Source organism: Carcharodon carcharias, chromosome 22 (assembly GCF_017639515.1).
Source record: "Carcharodon carcharias isolate sCarCar2 chromosome 22, sCarCar2.pri, whole genome shotgun sequence".
NCBI lineage: Eukaryota > Metazoa > Chordata > Chondrichthyes > Lamniformes > Lamnidae > Carcharodon > Carcharodon carcharias.
Window position 1 is genome coordinate 43,998,633 of NC_054488.1, and position 18,750 is coordinate 44,017,382.

General features: G+C 44.7%; 1 protein-coding gene across 3 annotated transcripts in view; it reads left to right on the top strand.

Annotated features, from left to right (window-relative positions):
* Positions 1–18,750, top strand: part of bahcc1b (BAH domain and coiled-coil containing 1b) — a 277,536-nt gene that overhangs the window by 156,033 nt on the left and 102,753 nt on the right. For all 3 annotated transcript variants that reach the window (XM_041216621.1, XM_041216623.1, XM_041216622.1), the window contains exons 10-11: positions 367–742; positions 5,490–6,356. In XM_041216621.1, coding sequence (XP_041072555.1) covers positions 367–742; positions 5,490–6,356 — 1,243 coding nt within the window. The remainder of the gene's footprint in view (positions 1–366; positions 743–5,489; positions 6,357–18,750) is intronic.

Consider the following 18,750-nt stretch of genomic DNA (forward strand, 5'->3'; position numbering starts at 1 on the left):
TGAGAATCCCCAGTGGAGCTTGTAAATTCGAAACATAAATGCTCACTTCATTGACACAATGCAGCTTTATTTGATTTGGATAGCTGTCTCTCTGTTACCAATGCAAGAGTTAACATATTTTTGTGAGGCAAGGGTATTAAGGGGTACAGAATCAAGGTGGGTGGATGGAGTGAGAAGACAGCAGCCATGATGTAATTGAACGGCAGAATAGGCTTGAGGAGCTGAATGCTCTACTCCTGTTCTGATGTTCCTAAGTAACCTGATGTTTAGATTTGATGTGCCCTTACTTATAGGAAAACGAAAAGAAACAAGAATCTTTGACATTAACAGAGTCAGTTCACCACTTGATTACTGTTTTTTCTTCAGGATCATCGGAAAGCAGAGGAACGCCGGATAGAAGCAGAAGAACATACTCTAGAGAGGAATAGGAGATCAAATAAAACAGTTGCCTTAAACTCTCCCAAGAGTCTTTCTTCACCTGTCATACTGCCATCTGGCATGTGTTCTGCCAAACTTTCACCTTGCAACCATTCTCCTTCTCTTGGACCCAAATCAGGCTGTCCCACCCCCCAGCCCACTGCTGTATGTCCTTTACCTTCTTGCCCTTCTTCGGATCCTGCCATTGCCCCACAATCCTCAGCAGTCAGCCCTCCTCCTTCCCAGAATTCCACAGAAAATCAAGCAGCTGAAAAGAGAGTGGAAAGACAGCCACCTCAACATTATCCAGAAAACTTTGAGCCAGGTATGTCAACAACACTAACTAAGGTACAAATGTTTTTGCATAAAATTGAAAGGCTCCAGTTATTGTGAGTCCAGTTGGTACTTCAAAATCTGACAGGATAACTAGATACAGATATTTTAGTAGAGCAGTGGACTGGTCAGTATATCCTATAAAATTATAGACCTCTTGATACTTACTTGAATGACAGAGAGCGGCTGGTGTAAATGTGGATGAACCTGTGTTTCAACAAATGCCCCATTCTAAGTTCTCCTTTCCCTCAGCAGAACTTGCAGCAGCTGGAAAATGAGTGGTGAGAGACCGATGTAAAGATTGATCGATGAATGAATGGCAGATGAATGTGGACTCTTGCAGCTTCTATAGCTCAGAGTCTTTCTGTCAGAGGCAACAGCCCAGTTATGTGTTCTGGGAATGATTGGTAGAAGCTAACACAAAAAGGGAGCACAGGAGGGCATGACAGAGCCAGTAGCAGGCAAACCTAAAAATGAGGTGCCAACCTGATGAAGCTACAGCACAGGAAGCCATGCATGCTAAACACTGGAAGCAGCATTCGATAGAAAGAGTAAATTATCTCAAAACCAACAGATCTGTTCAAAGCTCTGCAGTCCAGCTACATCCAGCCATGGGTGTAGTTGACAGTTAAACAGCTAACAGGCGGAGGAGGCTCCACAAATATTCCCATCCTCAATGAACACATATCAATGTGAAGCATTTGAGATCATCTTCATCCAGAAGTGTCAAGTGGATGATCCATCTGAGCCTGCTCCTGCGGCTCCCTTTTATCAGAGATGCCAGTCTCCAGCCGATTCGATTCACTCCACGTGATATTAAGAAACAGCTGTAGGCACTGGCTACAGCAAAAGCTATGGGCCCTAACAACATCCCAGTTGTAGTGTTGAAGACTTGGCTCCAGAACTAGCCACATCCCTAGCCAAGCTGTTCCAGTACAGCTACAGCACTGACATCTGCCTGACAATATGGAAAATTCCCCAGGTATGCCCTGTCCACAAAAAGCAGGACAAATCCAATCCAGCCAATTACCCATTACTTTTAGTCAGCATTAAAGAGTTAGAAAGTGTCATTAACAGTGCTATCAAGTGGCACTTAACTCACCATTAACCTGCTCACCCATGCCCAGTTTGGGTCCTGCCAGAACCTCATTACAGCCTTGGTCTAAACATGGACCAAACAGTTGAATTCTAGAGGTGAGGTGGGAGTGACTGTCCTTGACATCAAGGCAACATTTGACCACATGTGACATCAAGGAGGCCTAATAAAATTGAAGTCAGTGGAAATAGGGGTGAAAACTCTCCACTGGTTAGAGTCATCCCTAGCACAAAGGAAGGTTGCTGTGTCCTTGGAGGTTAGTCATCTCAGTTCCAGAACATCATTCCAGGAGCTCCTTAGGGGAGTGTCCTAGGCCCAACCATCTTCAGCTGCTTCATCAATGACCTTTCCTTCATCATAAGGTCAGAAGTGGGGATGTTTGCTGAAGATTGCGCGGTGTTCAGTGCCATTCACAACTCCTTAGATACTGAAGCAGTCTGTGCCTGCAGCTGATGAGTGGAATTAACATTAATGCCACACAAGTGCCAAGCATTGACCATCTCAAAAAAAAGAGTACCTGATCATTCTCTCGTTGACGTACCACAGTAACACCATCACTGACTCCTCTATCATCAACATCCTTGGGGAGGTTGCCATTGACCAGAAACTTAACTGGACCAGCTCTATGAATACTGTGGCTACAAGAGCAGGTCAGAGGCTGAGAATTCTGTGGCAATTAACTCACCATGATTCCCCAGATGACCCTGCCCAATAGCTGCAAAGCATAGGTAAGGAGTGTCATGGAATACTCCCCACTTGCCTGGATGAGTGCAGCTTCAACCGAGAAAGTTGACACCATCAAGGACAAAGCAGGGCTTAATTGGCACCCCATCCACCACCTTAAACATTCACTCTCTCCGCCACTGATGAACAGTGGCAGCAGTGAGTACCATCTACAAGATGCACTGCAGCAATTCACCAACCCTCCTCCAACAGCACCTTCCAAACCTGTGACCTCTACCATCTAGAAGGACAAGGGCAACAGATGCATGGGAACAGTACCACTTGCAAGTTCCCCTCCAAGCCACTCACCATCCTGACTTAGAAACATATCACCATTCCTTCACTGTCGTTAGGTCAAAATCCTGGAACTCCCTCCTTAACAGCACTGTGGGTGTACCTACACCACATGGTCTGCAGCGGTTCAAGAAGGCAGCTCACCACCACCTTCTCAAGGGCAACTAGGGAAGGACAATAAATGCTGGCCCAGCCAGCGACGCCCACATCCTGTGAAGGAATAAAACAATACCTTGGGGGAGGGCAGGAAAAGCTATGATCTGATATCACTGCTCATAGGGACATATAATCAACAAATGGAGTCTTATTATTTGGGTATTTATACGTTTACATTTTCTAGACGCTACCAGGAGTATTGTGATAAACGGACAACTTTTGAGTTTTCAGCTGAAAGAAAATTCCCCACTGGCTACTGAGTGGATGATCTGATAACCAAATGCTGTTGGACACTCTGAATAGTGTTAAGCTCACCAGCTTTCAGTTAGTGAGATCTGCCAGTTTTCATTTGGGCAAATAGTTGAAGCACCTTGCGACAATAAAGTACTCATCCCCATTAACATGGAAAAGTCCGTGGGCTGAATTTTTGGACCCCACTGAGACCGGACGGAGGCGGACGAGTCCTGAAAGCACAGGCACCAGGCGGCATGCCAGTTTCCCAAGCCTGCTCCCGGTGTCGGGCATTTTTTCCGAGTTGAATTCGGGGTTGGCAGGGTTACCCGCCCGTACTTGTTAACCACACTTTAAAGGAAGCTGGCTGGGATTTTCCCGACACATTTGGAGGCAGATTAAAAGCAAAATACTGCGAACGCTGGAAATCTGAAACAAAAACAGAAAATGCTGGAAAAGCTCAGCAGGTCCGACAGCATCTGTGGAGAAAAACACTTTTGTTTCTCTCTCTCCACAGATACCGTCAGACCTGCTGAGTTTTTCCAGCATTTTCTGTTTTTGTTATGGAGGCAGATTAACTGCCTGGAGACGGGCACCCATTAGCAGGTTGGGTTCCAACGCCCCAGACAGGCCCAGAGGCCCTCCCCTACCTGGGTGTTGGTGTAGTCAAAGGTCGGACTGTGGAGGGATTTCCTCCTCCACCCCTCCCGGAAGTGATGGCCTGGTTGCTATACCTGTTTTATGCTTTAAGTGTTGAAAAGGTTGGTGAGAGGTTGCCTCCATGTTGAAGCAGCTTCTCAGTTACTTGCCCCTCTAAAGCTGGAAGGCCTCTGAATGCACCCCCCCCCCCCTCCCCCACCCAGCTTCAGGAGCCCACCTGCCACATTTAATTGGGCATGGAACCTGTCTACATGCCAAGTAAGGGGATACCTCGGTCAAAATTCCACGACCTCCCTCCCCCCCCCCCCCCCCCCCAAACCCACAGTGTCAGGCTCAGAACCCAGAACCAATCCCAACTCCCATTCCCTGTCCTGTGGGGAAAATCCAGCTCCACAACTCAGATTGTCTGCCTTCCCTGGAGGGGAAAAAGAGAAATAATCGCCAAAGGACAATGTTGTATAGAAAACTCCCGTTCTATCTTTTTTTTAATCTCAAAGTGCTTTACATGATCCTTAAATCTTACAACTTACCATATAAATATCAGCTGCAAGTACCTTACCAGCACCCTAAAGCTATTATGTCTAGCAAACAGACAAGAGACTAAAGTCCAACATTCTTCCTTCTAATTTTCAAGGCTAGATGATACGCAGCTGCTAATTCTTTTGTTTTACTTTGGAGAGAAAGGGAGGAGCAACCTTTGAGATAGGAACCTTTTTATCCTTCAGCAGTCCTTGGGAAGGAAGCAGTTTGGTGGAAGGATACATATTCATCTGGTGGTAATGTCAAAAGAGGCGGATGGATATCATTAATTACACTCAGTTGATGACAAGGTAGTCAGGATGCTGCCAACCAGGATAAAGTCAGGGGCACCTTCAGAGTTCTTGGGGAAGACAGAGTAATAACATTTGTTTTGTTGCCTGTGCTCGGTGTCAGCTGTACGATCGGTTGGGAGATTATCAGTTCAGGGTGAAGAGCATTGCAATGACGAGGCTTAACCCTTTCACCCTCAGAAACCAATTGATAACCTTGCTCAAAGTTTCAAGCATCACACAACCTCTGCTCCCACTTACCCCTGCACTTTTTGTTTTTTTTTTGTTCTGTTAATAATTTTTAATGTTACTGTAACAGCGTGTGAACGTAAGACACCTGAACAAAAAGAGATTTTCTAGCGCGGTATCAAAAGGTTGACATAGAGTGAGTATCATGGCATTATGATTACAGTCGCTATAAATGATGATTTGTCCACTCAGGCATGTTCAATCTATCAGAGTGAAAAGGAGAATAAATTAAAATGGACTTAACACAGCAACTGCATTGCCCGATAGACCCTACAGATCACAGTTTCTGTTTTATAGAACAGGATCATACGCCCCCCCCCAAAAAAAATCACCGCGGAGAATTATTTATCAGAAGGGTTTGAACAATTTAAATGGAGTTTCCCCCATCATGGTAGAAAGGATGCCTAGATTTCAGAAAACTGTCTCTGCTGGTAAAATCACATTGAATATTCTCAGATTCTGCCGGACAATAGGGGTTAATGTGTTGGATAAAACAAGTTCCTTCTCACTCTCTGTTTCAGATTTCCCGCCTGGTTATACATACACAGCCGTCGCCATGGGCTACAGCTCCCCTACTCCACTTGTGCACTCTGCTGATCCTGCGGACCCCGAAACTATGCAACCCGTCACCACGGCGGCTGAACCAGAGCAGTCCAGAACCTTTACGCCTGGTGCGAAAATTCACTGTGATACTCAGTCCAACATGGTGGAGGAGGCAAACCTCACTGACAAACGGATCGCAACCAACGACCTGGATGTTGTAGAGCAAAACACACACAAGGTTCTCTGCACCTCAGAAGGAAAGGAGACAGTAAATGCAATGCTAGCAGAGAATTCAACTGTGGAGCAACTTGAGTCATCTATGAAAGAAAACATGGAATGCTCAAGGCATTTGATTGCTTCTCAGGGAATTGTCACTGATGGAGGACTTGCAGGAGAAGAGGGAGGACAAGAGATTTCAGTGACTAAGTCACCTCGCACAACCAGTGAATCCACAACTTTAACCAATGAAACATTGGATGTAAGGAACTCTGATCACTTGGGTTCAGTAGCTGAAACTGACTTAAACCAGGAATGCAAAATTGTTGAAGAAGCCAAACAGTTGAATCGAGATGAGGATTCAGAAATTCGCCATGATGCCTCAGAGAGGGATGAAGTGTTCAAGTGGCGGTTGGACTGCATAGCAGGGATGAATGCCCTGGTGGCAGCTGGCCTCAGCATGGGAGAGCTCTTTGTTTTAGAGCCTGAGGTTCCCAGTGCCCCCATAGCACCTTCACACCCTACAACCTCAACCTATTACCCCTGCTCAGGGATGCATGGAATCGCTCTGCTGAGTGAACTGGCTGAACTCGAACAGCAGCAACAAAACTGTGATGGCACCAGTCAAGGTAATTACCTTAACTTAACTCATCTTTACTCTGTTCAATATCAGTGTCTTCATGATGGTTCTTCAGTTAGTCATTTTAAGCTCCTTTCTAACTACATTTAATCTTTATCTTTAATTGTTCCTACGCTTGGATACTCTACCCTCCGCCCCACCCCACCCTCTACAAAAAAAATTAAATGGAAGAATCTGGGCATTGGCAAAAGAATATAGTTGTTGAAAATCCAGATGTGAAGTGGAATTTCAAAACAAAAATTGATCTAATTATTCAGTCAATTTATCCAGGGAGTAACTACACAATGCAGAACTTCGAGAGAAAGAACAAAATTATGTCAATGTCACATGACATCATGTCCTCAAGATGTTCCATAGTAGTTATAGCCAGTGAATTAGTTTTGATGTGTAGTCGCTGATGTGACAGCCAATATGCACGCAGCAAGGTTACACAAACAGCAAATAGGTTAAGGGTTATGGATGAATATTGTCTTTCTTAAGTTGGGGAGCTTTTGCAGACCATACTTTGGTCTCATTCAAAAATCTTTGCAGATATTCCAGTATTGATCTTTGGTGTGTGCTGGGTTAGATGCTCTGAGCCAGGGCAGTAGTAGGGGCACTACTGTTGGTCTCAACGCACCTAACTTAAAAAAGGAATGCCAGCCACATTTCCTGCTGCTACTTACTATCCATGTGACACTTCGGTGAAAGTGTGTGAATGAGGTCAGAATTGTGCTTGGCTCTAATGTTGACTGTTGCCTGTCAACACTCACTATCATGACTCAGCCATAAATAACGGACACTTGGCTGAGCTCCCAGATGGAGCTCAGAGTCCATGGGACTCCACCAAGTAGTCAACACCCTCTGGGAGGGCAGAAGAGAACATTTGATGAGAAAATGTATTATCTTAAACTAGCATGAATTCCTAATGGAGCAAATGTCAAATTTCTGAATTCAGGGATTTTATCTATCTGATTTAACACTAACAGGAATATTCTATTTGCATCATATAAGCAGTGGTGTAAGGGTACACCTAACTGTTAATTTTGGGGACAACAAGTGCTGATTAGTGAAATGTTATGGTTTACTCTGTACTATATTATTCAAGCTCTAGTTATTACAATACAATGCAGCTTCTAACTAAAAGTCCAATTCAGCTGAAGGTAAGCTTTGTGATGATACTTTTAAACTAACTGGGCAATTAGTCCATGACAAAGCTGTTAGGTGTCAGCCTTGGCTCAGCGACTGCATTCTTGTCTCTGAGTCAGAAAGCTAGAGGTTTAAGCCCAATTCCAGGGACTTGAACACAGAACCTAGGTTGGCACCTCAGTGCGTTACTGAGAGAGTGCTGTACTGCTGGAGGTGCCATTTTACAAATGGAAAAGTAAAACTTCAGCCCTGTTGGCGCCTCAGGTGAACATGAAATATCCTAGGGCATTGCTCAAAGATAAACAAGGGAGTTCTCCATTGTCCTGGCCAACATTTATCCTCAACCAATACTTAAAACAGGTGATCAGCTCACTTATTTCATTGATATTTATGGAGTCTTACTGTGCACAAATTGGCTGCCGCAATTCCTACATTATCACACTTCAAAATGCTTCATTAGTGAAACACTAAATAAATGCAAGCTCTTTCTTTTATAAAGCAACAATAACATAAATGCATATATGTTAAAAAGCACTTCTTCAGCTGGAATATATGTGTAATAATAATATTGCCAAATAATAACAACTTGTACAAAAGCAAAATATTGCGGATGCTAGAAAAGTGAACTAAGAACAAAAATGCTAAAAATGCTCAGCAGGTCAGGCAGCATCTGTGGAGAGACAAACAGTTAACATTTCAGGTCAATAACCTTTCATCGGAACTGGGAAAAGTTAGAGGAGGTGTGAATGGCAGGGTGATGCACAGCTGCCGGACGAAAGCAACAACAAGAGAAAAGCAGGAGTAAAATCAAAAAATGCAAAGGAAAGGAAACAAACAGGGGCAGAGATTACAGCCTTAAATTGTTGAATTTAGTGTTGAGCCCAGAGAGCTATAAAGTGTCAATAACTTGTGCTTGTTTGTACTGTAACAAAATTTCCCATGGAACTTCAGAAGGATGGGTGGAAGGTGGACACTGACCAGGAGTTAAAGGAGGAGTTAAAGGAAACGGTTGAAAATGTAAGATTTCAGGGCATTTATGAAAGTGAGGAAGATGTCATATTGTGGCGGGTTGAGGAAGCAAAAGCCAAAGTATAAGCCCAAACTGAAAGATGTGACACCAAAAGGAAGGGACAATGGTCCATATTCAATGGAGAGATGGTTGCAGGCTGCATGTAGGCCAGCGGGAGGTTTAAGAGACAGGGTGGGACAAGGGCCTTTGAGGTAAATTTTGTAAACGCAGATGAGAATTTTGAGATCATTTCAGTTCGTTCACCATTTTGTGAAGGGTTTTCGATTAGTTTTAGTATCTGTCTAAGCTTTTCGCTACTTCACATCCTTGTTCAAAACTATTTTACTACCATTACTACCCACCAATGATACTACAATGCTAGATATATTTTAACTGAAATGATATAATCTATTCATTTAAAATGAAGCTACTTTGTAACTGAGGCTCTTGGGAATATGTTCATATAAAAACAGACCTTTTTAAAATTCAATTTTTATTGAAGAACAGGTCACAGAAGGATGTGGCGCAAGGGATTAAATTAGTGTGTCGTTTCTTTTTTGGTATTTATAGAACAAACACGGGCACAATGCAACAATGACTTATTTCCTGATTATCAAAACCTTCAAACAGTTGCCAAAAAAAAGCCCTGTGCCTGAAGCCCCTCTCTCTTTGTGTTACGAAAAGATAAAGAATTCGTCTTGTAAAACGAATCTCCCCAAAGGCCTGTATTTCACTCTGATCTCAAAACATTGAGAGAACACAATGCCAAACAGCTGTGATGTTCACCCAGCACAATCAAACACTTCCTCCTGTCCACACCAACATGGCAGGAACACTCTCTGATCACTTCCTGCAGCTTTCAGGCAGCAGTTTCACACAGGGAGCAACTTCCCCGAGGAATCACCCACTCAGGAGCAAAACAAGATTTAAAAAGCCTCATTTGGACAAACGGAAAGTTGAGATAGGAGAAGGGCAGTAGATTGTTTGGATTTAACTGCCCTGCAGAATGAGCGGTGACTGCTCAGCGGAGGTAAATAAGTGCAGTCAGGGTCAACAGGGGGCTGGACAGTGTTTTGTCAATAGAGGTGATTGAGGGGTTGTGAGGGTAGAGTGTGTGTTATGTTCTAAACCTTGGAAATTCTCCCCCTCCCTGATAGGTGTTCACCAGTCTTGTACATTTAACTTTATCTGGTTGCACAAATCTATCTGCACGATTGAACTCTTGCTAGAAAGTGAAAGAAAGTATTTGAGATGGCCTTTTGTTGTCAAAGATTTACTTTTTCTTAAAGCTACCACTCCTTCATTTAAGGACATTTTTTTAATGACAGGCAATGTATCGGCTGTTAGAGGCCCACATTCTTATTCATTAGCAACAGGAACTAATTGGTGAAAAGCAAGTTAAAACAAACCCTGCAAATTACCTATAAGCTTATGCTCTGTAAATCTCACCTTTAGGTTTGATACGTTTTAGGAGGTTTAGAACATTGCAGTCCTGTTCCTTACTGTCCCTCCCACCCCGCCCCCTTCCCCATCCCCCTCGTTCTGTCCCTTATGTCATTTTCATAAAAGTCAGGGTTTCCCTGGGCTGCAATATTTCAAAATAAACGAGGTGTTTTTAACCTTCGGATTTCCCAAAGTGTTCCATAGCCTTTGAAATATAGCACCTGTTGTACAGCAGGGAAACATGTTCCACATAACAACAACGCAATACATAATCTGTTTTAATGGGTTATTATTGTGGGTGGTGTTAAATGTTTGGCTAATGTTCAATTAATTGGCCCCCGTAAGGACCTCAGTAGGCCCAAGGCTGCCTGATGGCCCCCCTGACTGTAAAATTTCAGACAGGTCGGGGGCAGGTGGATAGGCAGCGGGAAGGCCACCCCTGGATTTTCCGTGCCCACCCACCTTCAAACCCATCGGCTGGAAGGGGGAGGGGAGGTAAGATCCAGCCCAGCATCTCATCTGAAAGCAGCAGCCCCCCTCAGTACTGCACTGAAGGGTCAACCTAAATGATTCACTTCACTCTCAGGAGTAGGGCTTGAGTGAAGCCTTCAGAGTCCGAGGCAATATTGCCAACACTGAGCCGAGACTGACACCTTCCGGATGTAGAATTCAGAGGTTCCTCGGGAGGCCATGAAAGTGCTGACATCAAGCAGATGTTGCAAGCTTCTCCTGGCTGCCGATGGGCTGAATGCTGAGCACACACCACACAAGCCGTCAGTACGATTTGTCATTACAGACACTTGCTGAAATTTCAAGCTTGCAGCAGTTGTTTCTCAGTTGCCACCAGTGCCCAGGATTCCAGCTCACAATGTAAACGGGCTGGTCGTCAAGGACCAACTAACACGTTGTGCTGCAGAGGAGCTGAACACAAAATTCGACCCCTTGCTTCTTATAAAGCATGTCCCCAATTTTGGCAAGGACATTATATGATGCTGCAAGTGGAGATTGCCTGCAGTGTCACCAAAAGAGAACGTCACCCAAGACCAATATCACATAACTCTTAAGAACCAGTGAATGAAAGCTCACTTGCACCCATTCACTTAATCCAGGAATGGTGCACACGGTAAAAAAAAGAGCAAGAGGAAAAATGATAAATCTAGTTTTCAGTGCTATTTAATATTGATGTTTGGATTGTTTAACAGAAGCACAGGGCTGAGACCAAAATTAATCTCTTCAGCAGTTTTGGTTTGAATTTATTTTAAAGTTTTTTTTATATACAAATTTCTGGAAATTTCTGGAAATTCTGACACCAGTATCATCCACAGTGCCCAGCTGAGAACTGCAGTACTCCTATGTCTTTTGCAACACACTGTTTTTAAATCTATCTATCAGGTGGGTTTAAAAACATATGCTGTTGTGCTGTCTGATAGCCTTTTATTTTTAATCTGATAATGATGCGTCAAGTCACGTATGATACAAGATCGGCGTTTAAAAGAAAAATCGAATAAATGTGTTACGATTCTCACCACTGATTGAAAACGCAAGCTATATGCACATTTGCTTATAGATTATCATAAACATGCACTCATTGACGAAAGCAGATTAATCACTCATGCTGTCATGTGCGTATTTGCACACAGACTATCAAAGAATGTGTACCGAAACACACACGTGTACCATATGGTGCACACGGGTGGGGATTTTCCGGTCCTACCCACTGCAGGAATTGTCAGAGCCGGGACAGAAAAATTGACGGACCAGCAAAAGGTCCTTTGACTTCAAATGGCTGCGGAACTGGAAACCCTGCCCCTTGTATCATATGACGTACACATAGATACACGCTGAATATAATGTCATGCCCTTGGTTTTCCTGGAGATTAGCAGCAAAGCTATGGCCTCTCTGTGACATAGAAACCCTTGAAGTGACAGAGTAAGTGGCTGACGCCATTACTTAACGCCGTGCCATATTTTCTTGGTACTTTCGGGCCGTTCATCCATTATTCTCAGCGTGAACAGTGAGAGGTTAATGATCATTTCTCCACCATATTAAAATAAATGCCAATCGCCACTATCCTGGATTAATGCCAGGTTTCATGCTGCTGCTGCTGCTTAGACAGAAAAGTAATTGCGCTGGGAACCTGGCAGCAGCAAAATTGACAATAGTCACAAAACTGGAAAAGGGACACCACAGCTTAAACTGAATAATAACTGGCAACCGTCATTGTCTCTTGGCAGTAAAATGTATAAAGTGCCAACTAAAGTTAAATGTGCCTACTACCTGAATGTTCCTTGGAGGCAGAGGTAAAAACCCACAGAGCTGGATTTCCGCATCTTCACCTGCAGTGTTGAAGAAACGTGGATTGTCAGTTGTCTCATCGTTCGTGAAGAAAAATTTCCTGTTGTTGTTTTTCACGTCTGCCCTCAAGAGTTGAAGCAAGCTTAGTCACTGGCATAGACTGGCTCGGCTGAATGTAACCCTACGTCAGGATTAGAGACTGACAGAAAGGTCAAGGAAGACCAATGCCTTATACTTACAATCCTGGGCAGGGCAGAATAAAATATTACAAAGGGATGGGCTGCATTATTTAACACTTGGAAACCCAGGTTGTAGGCCAGGTATTGGATAGTGGCCAAAAATGGTCTCCTTTCCCCTAAAATTTGGCTGGTTATTTACACTGAAATTGGTGTGAAATAGGTTCATTTCAAAGGGAGGTGGTCGTAACTGACTAGGATTAACAATCTAAAGATGGAGTCGAACCATCACCCTCTCAAAGAGGGCTTTAATCTGCAGGTGAGCCTTTCCTTAGGGGCAGTTGGATTGATGAAATAGACAGACACCCCCAACCCTACGCTCCCAAAATGGGCACACCTTTACAGCAGCTGTGCTGAAGAGCGTGCACAACCCAACAAGCTTTTAGGTTTCTTATGTACTTGGCAACAAGAGGCTGTGACCCATATGGAAGGGGCTTGTTCAGATAAGGGGTGTGAAATTGAGATGCTGTCATCTATTAATTAAAGTGGCTTACAGTTATTGGAGTCATACATTGTGCAGTACATTAAAAACAAGTTAAGGCAAAAAGTTATGTTTTTTAGCTGCCAGGAGATTCTGTTTATTTATTGTAGTTTTCTAGTTATAGCTACATTATCACTCCCTCTTTAATTACTCCAGGATCATCTTTGATATGGACGGGGAAGTGACTGAAGCAGCATGAACAGCCTGTGAACACTGTCACCCATTGTAAGGCTATTGCCTAGTTTGTTTCTGGTTTATCACAAAGCTTGCTGCAGCATACTCTAATTAGAAATGCAAGAAAATATAGAGTAAATTATAAAAGGAGAGATTGGCACGTTAGCGAAATTTGCAGGGTATGTCACCAATCTGACTATTGCAGGTAGATCAGGGCCAATGGCCGGAATCATCCCAAATTTGAACAAAGTGCGGTAGTGGGTGGGAAAAAAGTTGTTCTAGCCGCCGGCTGCAATGGTGGGTTTTCACGCCGTATCGTCTCATTTCCGCCTCATTAATTGTGTAGCCACAGGAAACACATCGTGGCACTGGCGGGCTGCCTCTGATTTGCCCTCCACGCCGTTGCTTCGCCGCTTCCTCACGCCGGGCGCCATATTTAAACTGCAGCCGCGTGCACACTTCTCAATACTTGCAGCCCAGGACTGCTCCGGTGAAGACCTGGCCCTAAAAGCTATGAAGAGTGCAGCCCCCTCCCCTGGGTGCCGTGGAGGCCTGCCACAATATCCTCTACCCCTTCTCTGGCTGCAGGAGGCACATCATTCTGGGTTGGGAGGTGGTGAGAGTGGTGGTCAGTGCCAACACTGCTCACAAGAGGCTGGACATCCAGTGCAGAAAACAGATGAATGATCTCATGCCGCCAGGGCAAGACAACCATCTCATCACTCTAAACTCACACACTCACAAGCCCATTACACATTCACTGGCATCTCACTCACTGCTGGCTCAAGACACACACATACGCCCTCACATCTCCATCTGGCCTCATCTACTCTGGAGACTGCCTCCTCAGCTCTCACCATCTGGAGGCCACTTGCACAAATCAACATGTGCCCCCGTATACATACTGAGATACCCCCCTTCCCCAGGACAGCCCTCATCCTGCAGCCTCTTGCCTTGCCTGAGACCACTTCTCCCCCTTCTCCAAGCAAGCCCCAGCCCTGCAGCTGTTGAAAAGCCAGCCCTGCCATACTGCTGATCTGATAGGTGGGCACCTGCCCGTGAGCTCCCACTAAAAGTGATGCGGTGCTGTCTGTGAAGCCTGGTACTGATGACTGCGAGTGCTGCCCGAAGCAACGTTGGCAAACAAACCTCGAAGTCCCGAGCGAAGTGCAGCCTGCCAGGTGCACCTCGCTTATGTACAGTTGTGAAACAACCACACCAGCGTGCCTGGATGATCCAGCATGGGGGACTGATTCCAGCGAGCAGAGCTTATAATAAGATGCCAAAGTATTGAAATTAGGTTCTCAATGTGCGGCGGTGGAGGGCGCAGCCCGCTATTTACGGGGGAGCGGACAGTCACAAACTGGTTTCACAATGGCGGGAAACCGATCTTTGGTTGTCTCACCATATTGTTTCCCCCCTGCCAGCCTGCCATGATGCCCGCTGCTGCCAATGTGGCTGGAAAATTCTGGCCGATATGTACACATGCACACACGTAGTATGTACTCAGCAACACACACACACACACACACACACACACACACACACACATACACACACGCACACACACACACACACACACAATATACCCAGCAACACAGAGGCTTGATCAGACAATATGCACCCATTAAAGCATTAAAGCATTATTACAATATGCACCCATTAAAGCATTGTTTATCACCTTATTTACATGGACATACACAACGCCAGGGCAAACACACTTGAATTTTCGGTACCTCACACTTGCAGATTGCGGAATATAAATCTCATCACACACGTATACACAGGAAATTAAATTATTGAATCCATGTAGTCTTGTTACATTTTTCAATCAATAAAAACTTTTATCATCTCAATTGATCATTTCTGGCCAAAATGATTGACTGTTCCTGAAGTATCTTAGGACATATTGAATCCATTAGTGACTCTTCTTTGGGAAAAAAGTGAGGTCACTCCTATAGGATAACTAGGGAATTGGAGAACAGGCATTGTGTTGCAATGTTTTATGACATCATGCGTTTGTCTTTTTTAAGATGAGTTGACATAATTTGCTTATTTTTAGTCCATGACCCTTTTGAAGATCTACACCAGCATTTTCCTGAAGTTTGATTTTAACTCTTTGAGGACAACTGCAGTTTCTGCAAGTAAACCTGGCTAAGATTACTTTTTATGAGTTTATTCAGAGAGCTTCGCAAATCAAAAATTCTTCTGTGGTTCTGTACATTTTTTTAACATCGGCTGTCTAGTATCATGTGTCAGCCTTGGCTCAGTGACAGCACCCTTTTCTCTCATGATTCAGATGATTGCGAGCTCAAACCCCACTCCAGCTCACAACCACCTTCTCAAGGGCAAATAGGGTTGGGCAATAAACGCTGGCCTAGCCAATGATGCCAACGCCCCATGAATGAATAAAAAAAAGTATCAACATATAACCCAGGCTGACACTCCGGTGCAGTACTGGGGAAGTGCCGCACTGTTGTAAGTGCTGTCTTTTGGAAGAGACATTAAACCAAGGCCTTGATTGTCCTCTCAGCTATTAAAGAAACTGTTACACTATTATTTTGGTATGTGACAGCCTTGAGTAAAGATGTCTGGGGTTGAATGTCCATATCAAACAGTTTGGGGGTTTTTCAGTCTGTATGTGTAATTGGCTTTGAATTGTTTTTCTACATTTATCCACAAAAACAAGAGTAGACAGAAAATAATAGAGTAGATTTTCATGACCCTGTGGAACTTCCATTTATTTGGGAACCAAGGTCAGGACAATGGAACAAACCTCCACTTGACCTCTGGCACTTAAACCTCACATTAGGGTTTTGCAGAGCTTCCATGACTTCCCAGCTCATTTTACCAGCAGACCCCTTGCTGAGGCACAATGAAACACGGTGCTGTGGTCTGGCTAGGGGAGTTCTCCAAATACACAAAAATGGAGAGCTATTCTCTTTTATTGGTTGAACTCCTTCATCCGGCAGAATGTGTTACACAATTGGGCTATTCTGGCTGCTAACTGCCATCCGTGTGTAGTAGTGAATTTGAGAGACCTGCTGTAGCAATTCAATTTCCTGCCCCTTCTACCAGTGCTAGGCCCTGCCAGGCCATTTCTTAAATTGATTCACAGGATGTGGGCGTCACTGGAAGGGCCAGCATTTGTTGCCCGTCCCTAATTGCCCTTAAGAAGGTGGTGGTGAGCTGCCTTCTTGAACCACTGCAGTCCATCTGGTATAGGTTAACCCACAGCGCTGTTAAGGAGGGAGTTCCAGGATTTTGACCCAGTGACAGTGAAGAAACGGCCATATATTTCCATCATCCGGATGGTGAGTGGCTTGGAGGGGAACTTCCAGGTGTTGGTCCCATGCGTCTGCTGCCCTTGTCCTTCTAGATGGTAGTGGTCGTGGGTGTGGAAGATGCTGCCTAAGGAGCCATGGTGAATTCCTGCAGTGCATCTTGTAGATGGTACACACTGCTGCCACTGTGTGTCAGTGGTGGAGGGAGTGAATGTTTGTAGAAGGGGTGCTAATCCAGTGGGCTGCTTTGTCCTGGATGGTATCAAGCTTCTTGAGTGTTGTGGGAGCTGCACTCATCCAGGCAAGTGGAGAGTATTCCATCACACACCTGACTTGTGCCTTGTAGACAGTGTACAGGCTTTGGGGAGTCAGGAGGTGAGTTACTCGCCGCAGGATTCCTAGCTTCTGATCTCTCCTGTAGCCACAGTATTTATATGGCTAGTGCAGTTTAGTTTTTGGTCAATGGTAACCCCCAGGATGTTGGGCCTACACTTCAAGTTTGATATGAATACTGAAGAGTCACTTATTTCAGACGCTAACATTGATCTAAGTCACACTGGTCCTTTCGTTGCTTCGTTCTGCCGATTGGGCTGGACTGGTTGAAGGGATGTTTGACAGCCCCTCTCTGGCCAGACAGACCTTGTAGACCTCAGATGCGACATCAGTAACCTCAACCCGAATAACCCATTCGTCAACAGCCCCACATCTTCTTTCATTCCTGCTGTCGCTGACCATCACAATGTTCACCTGGCCACAATGCAAAAATAAAAGCCTCCACAAAATAAACATTCCAAACCAAACTTATAAAGGAAATCACACATATTACATACAAATGTCAACTAATCATCCTTAGTGTCTGTCTTCCATGTACCTGTGTCTGTCCCAGTGCTCCTCCACAGGATGCTTGGCACTGCAGTGGAAGCTGCAACCTCAGTCACCGACCACTGCATCATAGTTGGGTCCACAGATGTGAGAATGCACTTCGCCACCAGTTCCATGCTGGATAGGGTGGGCTCCAAGCTCTGCACAAAGCCCTATGTCAAGTTAGCCTCCACCTTTCTGGACATTGACCACAACCTTTCTGGCAGGTTTCTTAATGGACCAACATTTCCTGTCCATCTTCTACAGCGGAGCCCATGTGTAACCTTATACTCCGGCTATCCTTGTCCCTAACCTTGGCTGCAGTCCATTCATGCCCAGCGTCTCAAGTAGAGAGGGTTTTCAACTAAGTAGTAAGTGCAAGGGGACAAATTTGGGAAGATGTGGTAAGTCAAAGAGTAGAGGCACCGCAGAAGAGAAAGGTATTATTATGGGAAATGAAAAACAGACCATGATAGGAAGAGAGAGAGAGTATAAATCTTAACAGTAAATCAACAGATGAGACTAGAGGTTGCAGAAAGAGTAAAAGGGTAAAACTAAAGGCTCTGTACCTGAATGAACAAAGCATTCAAAACAAAACAGACGAACCGAGAGCGCACATAGAAATAAATAAGTACGATTTGATAGCCATTACAGAGACATGGAGCAGGATTTTAAGTCCCGCAGGCGGGCACGCGCCTGACCCGATTGGGCATAAAATAGGGCCCGATGACGCTGGGCGAGCATCCCGACATCATCGTGCACTCACGCAATATTGCGGCCGGCAGGGGGCACACGTGAGAGTCGACAATTAAGAGACCAGTTAAGGCCCTTAATCAATTAATTTAACCCTGTTTCTCGCTGCCCGTCCAACCTTACGGTTGGCAGGCGGGCAAATTGGCCAGGCGGCCTTTTGATTGCTTTAGCGAACCTTATCCGTGGGCCGAATGAGGTTCCCACAATTAAGTAAAAAATAAATATAAATTTTTGAGCAGAATTTTCATTCTGTTCATTTTATATTGAGTCAGCCCCATGTCAGGTCTTTTTTTTTCAGATTTTAAAAGTCTTTAATTTTTTAAGTCTTTAAGGTTTTAAAAACCTTCAGCTCCCTGAGGTAGCTCTGTGCCTTCAGGGAGCTTTTAGTGCGCCCTCCCCCACACGTGCACAGACCTTTGCACTAACCAGCCAGGGTGAAACTGCAGTCAGGGGCCGACCACCGACGGTGGAGTTGATCCTGGGCCTGCATGCTGTGCCCACCTGACAACCCAAAAATCCTACCCATGGCTGCAGGAAGAAGCTGAATATTAAAGGGTATAGGACAATTAGCAAGGTCAGGAGGTGAAGAAAAGGTGGAGGGGTGGCTCTGGTAGTTAATGATGGTATTAGCACAACAGAGAAGGAAGACCTAAGTTGAGGAAACTAGGATATGGAAACGATTTGGATAGAGATGAGAAATGGTAAAGGCAAGAAGCCA